At 40.8% G+C, this 10,000-nt stretch overlaps 2 protein-coding genes across 2 annotated transcripts in view; both read left to right on the top strand.

Annotated features, from left to right (window-relative positions):
- The window catches only part of LOC138040896 (WD repeat domain phosphoinositide-interacting protein 4-like), a 13,301-nt gene extending 6,046 nt beyond the window's left edge, over window positions 1-7,255 (top strand). The window contains exons 7-11 of the mRNA XM_068886607.1: window positions 460-582; window positions 1,948-2,033; window positions 2,107-2,208; window positions 4,768-4,886; window positions 6,798-7,255. Coding sequence (XP_068742708.1) covers window positions 460-582; window positions 1,948-2,033; window positions 2,107-2,208; window positions 4,768-4,886; window positions 6,798-6,910 — 543 coding nt within the window. The 3' untranslated portion in view covers window positions 6,911-7,255. The remainder of the gene's footprint in view (window positions 1-459; window positions 583-1,947; window positions 2,034-2,106; window positions 2,209-4,767; window positions 4,887-6,797) is intronic.
- Window positions 7,256-9,237: 1,982 nt separating this feature from the next.
- The window catches only part of LOC138041197 (uncharacterized), a 941-nt gene continuing 178 nt past the window's right edge, over window positions 9,238-10,000 (top strand). The window contains exon 1 of the mRNA XM_068886969.1: window positions 9,238-10,000. This exon is cut by the window's right edge and continues 178 nt beyond it. Within this exon, the coding sequence (XP_068743070.1) occupies window positions 9,435-10,000 (566 nt within the window). The 5' untranslated portion in view covers window positions 9,238-9,434.

Consider the following 10,000-nt stretch of genomic DNA (forward strand, 5'->3'; position numbering starts at 1 on the left):
ATAACCCAACAAAGAAGGCTTCCTGACCTGACAAATAAGTTCATATCCGCTTGCTTGATTTCATATCCGCAGTTCATATATGATCCATTTCATATATCATTTCATCATTGACTCATTCCTCACGGGAACATTGGAACCCACAAATGACCAGCTCCCAACGTCATTGGCTTCATAGCTCAGTTGGTTAGAGCGTCGCACCGGTATCGCGAGCTCACGGGTTCAAACCCCATTGAAGTCCTGAAATTTTCAGGCTTCTTTATGCAATTGCAAAAATTGCGTTCATAACTGCGAGGATCATAGCTTCACTTGATTTCATATCCGCAGTTCATATATGATCCATTTCATATATCATTTCATCGTTAAATATTACAGCAACATTAAGTCATGCTGTATCTCTAAAACAAGTTGTGTGACTGAAGCAGTCCATTCCATAGCAATCAATATTTTTTCTTTGTTTAGGACCTAACCAACAGACAGCCAGATACCTCTACAGCACCTTTCACAATCAATGCACACCAAGGAGAATTAGCATGTCTGGCCATCAATCAACAGGGAAGCCAGGTTGCTACAGCCTCTGAGAAGGTGGGACTTATGCAAACATTTTGTTAAATTTTTGTTTGGTTATTTTCTTCCACTCACTCTCTTCTTTGTGAACAGGACTGTTTCACATTTAAGCAATAGAGAACGTTTTCTGTGTTTCCATAACCTCATCTAAACACGACGGGGAGTTGGGAGAATTCAAGACAGTTATGCAAACCCGAAATGCAGTCGAGGGTTTGCATAACTGTCCCTCTTTGCATAGCTGCCCCTCGACCACAACAGGTACCTCACTTGTGGTGTTAATCCTTAATACTTTAGTCTTCACCTTGTTAATCTTCAGACCCAGTTTAGCCAATTCCTCTGCTAGCCTTGAAGTTTTGTCCTGCATTTGTAGATGTTTGTGGGAGAGCAGGGTAAGGTCATCTGCATCATCCAGATCGTCCAACTGCTCCCATGGGGTCCACTGTATACAGTGGACCCCAGTTTCTATTTGGCTTGAAATTAATTGGTAGAGCACTGGTCTAAAATTTCAGAAGTCTTAGGTTTAATTCCTGTTCAAGGCTGAATTTTTCAGGTTTTTCTTGCATTAATGTTCATGACTTCAATGACCCAAATCTTGGTCAAATTTTTAAAAATTGAGCAGAAAGTGCAGCTGCCCTAAATTTGTAATTTCATCTGCAAATGGTTAGACTTTCAAATCTTCTTGGGTAATGACTATAAACCATAGGCCCAGTGAACCTTTCCTGTTAATCAACACTGTGGGGTGTTAAAGAACCCGAAGAGTAGACCCTGTTGTTGTGGTCTGTCCGCCTTTTGCATTCATGTATGGGTTGGGTGGGAGGGTGGGTGAAATATGAAATATGGATTGATAGCGTCTGCTAGAGGTGCCTTTACAAGCTGACGTCTGGTCCCACCCCAGAGAAAGAATTGTAAACCACCGAGAGACTGTGAGTGCATTATATAAACCATAACCATTACTATTACCGTTCTTTTTTGGTGGTTTATGTATTTGCACCCACAAATTTTAGCGTCGAAAACTTTTTTTGCCTTTCTACTTTGAGAACTGGACACACAACTTTTGTAAACAGCATTTATTTGGGGTCAAGAATCAGGGGCCCGTTTCTCGAAAGTCCCGGAACGTTACGGGCCATTTTCGGGTGTCACAAAATTTTCGCTTTGTATCGCAAGAACGAAGAGGGTTTTAAGTCGTCAAACTTCACAGTCATTTTTCTTTTTGTTACCCTGAAAACATGTTAAAAGTCGGCTTTCCACAACAAGCGGTTGACAGTTTCAAAAATGGCTTTTCCGGCCCGAAAAGTTTTCGGGACTTTCTAGAAACGGACCCCAGGTCAATTCTAGAGGGCCTTATAACACATTGTGTCATGGCCCTTTTTGTCTTTGGAATAGGGAACTTTGATTCGTGTATTTGATACACAAACCAAGAATCTGCTTGTGGAATTGCGACGAGGAGCTGATCCAGCAACGCTGTATTGGTGAGTTACAGGTGTCAGAAACGATGAAACCCTTGCAGCAAGAATAACCAATGCTGTTTTTGTTGTCTTACAGCATTAACTTCAGCCATGATTCAGCCTTTCTGTGCGTGTCCAGTGACAAGGGAACAGTCCACATATTTGCTTTGAAGAATACCTCCTTGAATAAACGATCGAGGTTAGTGATCACGAAGTCAATGCTATTTTGACTTTGACTTTGACGCGTTTAAGGGCGGTGCCTACTATTTGAATATATTTTTGCCCCGGTGTGTAATTATGCAGGAAATGTAGATCTTAACAAGTGTTATTAAAATCCAAAAAGAAAATTGGGGGTAACCACGCATTTTTCAAAGATAATTCATGAATAATATTTGTAAAAAGTGTTAAAATACAAAGCAATGTATGGCGTTCTTTCTCAAATTGACGCTTAAGTATCTCTCAAAAATGCATGGTTACCCCCAATTTTTTTTTTTGAATACCAAGAGTACTTACTAAGATCTACTTTTTCCGGATAGTTTTAAACCGCGCAAAAATTTCCCTGTATTAGTAAGCATCGGCGATAGGAAATCTGAGTATCTTGAGATGCGCAGAAGGTATGCGCAATAACAATAGTAGGCACCGTCCTTAACTCTAGTTCGTAGGTTTTTTTGAGTTTAGGAATTTCCTTATTTGGATGTAACGTAGCTCGTGCATTTTCCCGCGCGTGCAGCTTCTATCTTATTTTTGTCCATATTTGGGCATAAAATTGGTGTCGTAAAATCCCCAGCTTTGTTCCAAGGAAAACAGTTGCAAATTACACGCTTCAAGGTCAGGTGCTTCTGCTATACTATAATGCAAAGATTTAAAGTCGTTTGATTTGGTAACGGTCAAATAGCCAACTTCTTTAGTAGTTTTAAATTTCTCAGGCTTTCCGTCTTCTAGCATCCAGTTGTAACCATTACCTTGTCCTATCACAAAAACCAGTCCATAGACTTAATTACCAACCTTAAGGTCCCACATCAAACCGAACATCGCAGCGTAGGTTTCACCAAACGAGTATTTTCTACCCTACGTGAATCCTTCTAGTTGGATCGAGGTTATTAAGGAGAAGTCAGCGTTTTAACATTATCTAACTACCGGTATGCAGGGTTCTATCTAGGGTATTTGAGGGGTAGAAGCCTTCCCCCCCAAAATGCCCAGCTTCCCCCCCAAAAAATATTGTTCTCATTACACTATATAAGTAACTATACCGGAAAAATCATCCAGACGCAACGAGATCAGTGCACATGAACTTGGCAAAGGTAGGTGCGAAATGTATTACCGGTGACAACAGCCACTGTTGAGCATTCCTTCAGGGCCATGAAGCTAATTAAAACAAGGCTCTGCAGTAGGCTCGGTGCGGATGCACTTGAACACACCATGCGCATTTGAATCGAAGGTCCTGACCAGTTGTCAAATTACGTCCTGGAGTCAGTGGTTGATCATCAGATTACAAAAGTGTAAAGAAGCGCAAACTGGCTTTGTAATTCAATTCAATTCAATTTCAATTCAACTTTTTAAAGAAGGAAAGTACATTTAGATCCTGAAGTTGATTAGGGAGATTTTCCAAAGATCAATTGCCATGATTTGTTTACCAGTATTGTCACACTCGATTAGACGCATTGTCAGTTAACAGTCGCATCTACCGCGGTCAGTTTTTATTTACAGGTTTACAGTTACCTAGAATTTTGCAGCTGTTACGAGCATTGGTAAGAAATGGGAAAGTGCCGTTGTTGAGTTTATTTATTTTATTCACGTACTGACAAGTCAACGAGTATGTATAAATATTTGTGGAATTAGACGTGTCGGGTAACTCTTCTGTTCACGTTAGCAAATATCGGAGCTCAGTCTAACATTGTCACAATGTGATCACGACTAAAAGATAAAGTAAAATACATTGTAACATTTCTTGAAAATTGTCTCAAAAATGCACCAGATTGCATCTCAGCGATATTCCTTTCAAAAAATTTCCGGGGGAGCAAGCCCCCGGACCCCCCTAGGAACCCCGTGGCCTTCGGCCACTCGGGACATCTCCCCGAAACGATAAGTCTTAGATAGAACCCTGGTATGACGTTAATTCTGGCCAGATTTTGGAAATTCTGGGGTGGAAAAATCTTGATCACCAGCGAAACATACAAAAGGCCGCCATGCATGGTATTCAAATGCCTACGTGGGTTAGCTGCGGACTATTTAGCATCGACATTTTCTGAACGAAATACAAGCTACAACTCAGAGAACAGACTTAATGCTAGATTGCCACCCTCAAAATTATTTCAAAAATAGTTTTAGTTATAGTGGCGCCACACTGTGGAATGGCCTTTCTTGTGAGGCTAGGTGCGCGGAATCCTTCAGGTCGTTCAAACGCGCAATCGGCAAAGCTCTATAAGGCATGGCATTCACGGAAAGTAGCTTTTTAATATAGTCTGGTTTATAGTTATAGTTTTGATCTTTCTGCAAATAGCTGATGAATTGCCCGTGGTTAAATACATAAAGTTTCATTCGTTCGTTCACCTAGTCTAAAGCAATCGTGTTTGACGTTAAGTACGGTTTGCTGGTTCTTATTGGCCACCGTCAGATTAGAGAACAAGGGCAACTACTGACGCAAAATAGTTTTCAGTTGCGAGAATCCGCATTGAGTTTACAAGAGCGCGGGCTGTTAGCGGGTCACCGGTTTTTCATATTTTGTCAATGATGTTCATTTCGTTGTGTTCTTCGTCAGCCTTGCAAAGATTGGATTTTTGGGTCAATATGTTGAATCTCAGTGGGGCTTAGCCAACTTCACCGTCCCAGCTGAGCGGCCGTGTATCTGCGCCTTCGGATCTGGGAGCTCAGTTGTTGGTGAGTACCGGGGTTGCCATTGCACAATCATTCTCTCTGCTTGTTGCGGAGGAGAGAAAGCAACTGAAGCAATGATCGCGGCAACGAGAGCATCATCAAATCCGCGTTACACTGAGCAACGCTTCTGCGACCCTTTTAATCTGACGAAAATGTTTCGGTTTCTCAGGAATGGAACTGCTATGAGGACAAAATATGAATAATTTATCCTCACGGCTTGACGTTTTTCACAAAACTTTAAATTTTGCAGTGGACGGCAAAGAAATTTATTTCAATGTTTAACGCTCGTGCAGCGCGGTCAAAACTATATATCGTGTTTGGTCAGTGAATCTGCAGATTTTTTTGTCGCTTCCGTCCCTTTGCTGTGGTCGTTGCTTAGTTAATGAAGGGCTTAGGGTGTTTAGGGGAAATCTTTAGTTAATCATGAGTTTAAAACTCGAAAATCCTTCACTTACGAAATTATAATACATCTCAAACACGATGATTCTGGGTAAAAACAACCTTTATCCAGGCGATTTGCCATAAACTTGAAAAACGTCGGGCCGACTTTTTTCAAGATTACCCAAAATGCAACCGTTTCAATCTTGCCCATTTCTGTCCATCCATGCTCTTTCCTTTTGCTGTATTTTTTTTATGTTGTTCAACAGTTCTAAGTGGTTATTGCAATGTTTCATTCTACCAGAAACCCATAAGGGTTGAAACGTGTAACGCGCGTTCACAGCTTCCGAATATTCAGTGCGAACTGATTGGTTGAATGTTTCAGTGCTAAGTACCATATTTGGAAACCCCTCGCTCTTGTTGTTCCAAATATGGTACTTAGCAAATTGAATATTCAGAAGCTTGTTTCCCAGTACACAAGGGGCCGTTACACGTTTCAACCCTTATGGGTTTCTGATTCTACTCTTTGGGCATTTTGGTTGTCACGAAATGACGTCATTTTGCGTGACTTAGCCCCTTTAAGTTCACTAGTTTGGAAAATTTGGTTTGTTTTGTTTGTTTGTTTGTTTGTTTTTCAAACGAGTTGATAATGGTAAATTGAGCACCGTAAGAAAGATTTGCGAGCTTCTTCCGGTGGTTGACAAAACCAAATGTTCGTGTTTAATTAACTCCTCACCGACACAGCAGCACAGTTTCTTTAGGCCCCGTCCATATGTATCCGGATATTTTTGAATCCGCAACTTTTTCTTTCCAGATACGCCTTCCGTCCACAGGTATCCGGCGAATTCGCTGGCGAATCCGGAACTTTTTTAATACTCTCTCCAGCGTGGATATTTTTGAATCCGCTATGAATCCGGAACCGTGTGGACGCTAAATCCGGACTCTTTTTATCCGGATCACGTAACAAGATCGATCCCAGTTCCTTACCGTGCAATTCTTTTGAATTTTACGTTTGAAAGCGAGGCCATAAGGGCCAGTTTGCATGGAAACAAAAGAATACAAAAATGGCGGCAATTTTGGAATAAGGTGTATAGCTTCATTCCAGCAATTTGGATTGCCTCTTGAGAGGACTTCTGGGGAGGATCCAGGATTTAGTCTAAAGGTGTTCTGAGAATGTTCCGCCCAACGCGGGCATTTGGGCTGGGGGCTGCCACTTTCCGGTACATTTAGAAATTTTGGTTCTCGGAAACGTAATTTTGAAGGGTGATTGTAGGTTGGTTACTGTCTTAGAAACCATCTTTGGTTTGAGAAATTTCAAACAAGGACCGGACCAAGCTGACGTAAGCGATGTTTGTCCACTTAAGTTTTTTGTCTGAAACCTCTCGTCAAACAATTTTCATTTAAGGCTAGAAGGGTTCGACCGTAACACCTGAACACTGGGTACGTCCTAGAGTCCCTAGTTTTGAAATAAACGAACATCTTTCGTCCGCAGTGCTTGCTAGTTTAAGTTACATTATTTAGTATTTCTTCCTACAGCTGTATGTGTTGATGGCACTTATCACAAGTACGTGTTTACCCCAGATGGCAACTGCAACCGGGACTCTTACGATGTGTTCCTAGACTTAGGAGATGACAACGAATGCTACTGAAAAACACTTACAGCATTTTAAAGCATCCTTCATCTCACGCAGGGATTCAATTTATGCAGAAAATAAGTTACTTCAGAAACGTAAAGCGGTAGATCTATCGGGTCAGAACATTGAGAAATGCAGTTATGTCGACGGTGTGGGTCGACGAATATGGAAGAATTTTCTAGGTTGATTCGATGTAAAATGCAATTAATCTTCAGGTTTTTTTTTATGGTAAAGGATATTTTAAGAAGTGTATATATATACTTTGAATGTATAGCAAGAATTTTGAAAATAAGCGTATGTATATATAAATTTTTAACTTATTTGTCACCAATTTGTGGAGCAATAAATTGATGATTTCAACAATTGCATTTAAAGTTTTCTTGTTCTTTTCAAAATGCTGGTTGTTTGGCTATCTGCTCAAAGTTGAAAATCTCCCAAGAATAGGGAGCTTACGAAACGACGACGCCGACGGCAACGACGACGCTACAAAACAATAGGTTTAATGAGCAAAAACAATGGCTCTGCACGTGCGTTTTACATTGTGGTACATTTCTTTGCCGTCATCTCCTAAATGATGACGTGAAATGACCAAATTCAAGGTTCCGTGGAGGACGTTAGCACATGACGATGAATTTTCAGTTCTCTCTGTACGCTTCCAACCCACTCATACCAGTTTAATTCCTCGACAGTTACTACACATTTTTAACGCGACACGACATGAAATAGTTTCGTAGTGATATGAATAACGCGAACTCGTATTTTTAAATGAAGTCCTCGTAGCCGTCGTCGTCCTCGTTTCGTAAGCTCCCTATTATGTTTGGTTGCTTTGCTCGCTGTTGTTTAAAAAATCGAAGACGTACTGCTTTTGTTCGAATTCATTCAAGCACGACGTAACTATTAGAGTGTAATACAAAGTGCTCGTTTGTACTCATTCAAGCGCGACTGATTAATTATTTAAGATAGGAAAGGAAAGGAACTTTATTTACTTTAAGTGTCTAATCGTTCTAGCGCTGGAGCACTAATAATTAGGGACACTGTAAACTGAGAAAAACTTGAGAAAAATTTACGCAATGGTTAGTCCTTTCAGCCACTACTCGATCAGCTGACTTTTCCAGAGCTTTTCCAACCTCCCGCTCACTTCTCTTTAACGTTTCATGATGATTCGGAAATCAATGTGCTATACTTTTCCCGGTCTGGAATTTTTTCCCCGGCGTTTTTGTCGCCATGTTCTTTTTACTAATGCTTGAAAAATATTTATGAAAGTTAAGTAGACTAGTGCACGACTGATAAAACAACACGAATATCAGTCGTGCAGTAGTCTACTTGACTTTCATAAATACTTTTAAATCAATTTTGACCGATCACGATCTTCTCTGATCCAACGCTGTGCAAGACTTATCGTCCACGGTTTTTGCAGAGGTTTTAAAACCTCAACTTCACTAATGCTCGAAGTAATGCGTGACACATTACATTACAGTCGCGTTACCTGCGCAGTAATGTTGCGCACAAACAATTAGCGCGAACGTCCTTAATTAAATTTGTAAAATCCAACTAGTGGTCTATTATCAATGCTGCGTTCTGATTGGTTGCGCTACTAGTAGGCTATTTGTTATAGCCCACTAGTAGCGAAAAGCGCCGGCTTTGAAAACCAAAACAGCAATTAAAGTCTAGCTTTAACTAGCGAAAGATGTTTTGTCTCGATATTTTTTTGACCAACTACCGTAGTTGGATTTTACTAAAACAATTATTCCTCTCGCCCTCATGGCCTCTGAGTCAATAGCCCATTCGGCCTTCGGCCTCATGGGCTATTGACTCAGAGCCCATTCGGGCTCGAGGAATAATTGTTAATTAGCAGTTGAGCAGATTTTTGGCTTTGCTCTTCGGGCCCCCAACTAGTTGCCACTCATGAAAACAACACCTGTCAGTTATAAACACCTGTTCTGTATATAATTTGTTTTGAATTTCAACTACTTAACGAAGATGACAGAACTCTCTTAATCGAATAGAACATATTTTGATTTTCAAGCTGTTTAAACTTCTTCAAATCGGATCAATAACTGTTTATTTTCGCGAAGCGTTTTTTTCTTTAGCCATGCCCTACGATTGTTTCGAAATTCATTCAGCCAATGAAAACGACATGGCCCGTCGCTTTACTTGTCATTTGAACTTGTAAAGGTATAGACGATTGCCCGGGCAGAAATTCTTTGATGCTTCCAGTCGAGCAAGGTAGAGATTGAGAAGAACAAAAAGATTTCGGGGGATGTAAACCTCTGCTGTAGAGAGGTGCTTGGAAGTAGCACATCTGAAAAGTAGTAGATGTCGTCCTTCTGAAAAGTGGAACATAACGGTTCACCGTAAACAGATCAACTTTCGGAATCAGAATTTGTCAAGCGCACAGTAATCACTCCGACTACGCTTGCTTCTACGCGTCAAGATAAGGTCCAAGAATTCAGCAGGGAAACTGACGATTAAGCATACGGAAAGTAAAACAGTGCGCAACAAGAATCGTTGGAAGAACTCCGGCGTTTGGAGTGAAGAAATGAAGAACAATTCTAAAGTTGGCAATTATTCTCAGAGAACAGATTCTTACGGAGCACAGTCCTCTATGCGCGAAGAAAAACAAGCCAATGACAAAGCATTGGACAACGCTCTTCAAAATGTGAAAAGACAAGGGTATTTTAATTCAAAGTTTGATTCCCGCACACCTTTGTCATTGCACCATCCTATCTCCATGGAAACCGAAATCTCGAGTTTACTTTTCAAGGCTAGAGAGGATGAATCCGCAACGGATTTCAAACAAATTTTAAGTGCATTTGAAAAAGCTCGTTCCCCAAGAAATCAGACGAGCTTAAGAAAGCACTTAAACCAGAAAGGAAATGAAACCCATGGCGAGAAAGCGATTAAGTTGGCGCTTGAAAAAAACACGCTGCCAGAGGCAATAAAGAGACGCACAGAGACGCATTTTTATTCTTCATGTTTTTCCATTTTTGAGCCAAACGTTTCATCAAGAAATGAAGAGGTCGAAGATTCACGTGCACGGAGTTCGCTAGCGTGGAGCAGGTATGTATTTCCAGCTACACTGATGGAGTTTCCTCGGAAGTTTCC

The sequence above is a fragment of the Montipora capricornis genome, chromosome 3 (assembly GCF_036669925.1).
Source record: "Montipora capricornis isolate CH-2021 chromosome 3, ASM3666992v2, whole genome shotgun sequence".
NCBI classification, from domain to species: Eukaryota; Metazoa; Cnidaria; class Anthozoa; order Scleractinia; family Acroporidae; genus Montipora; species Montipora capricornis.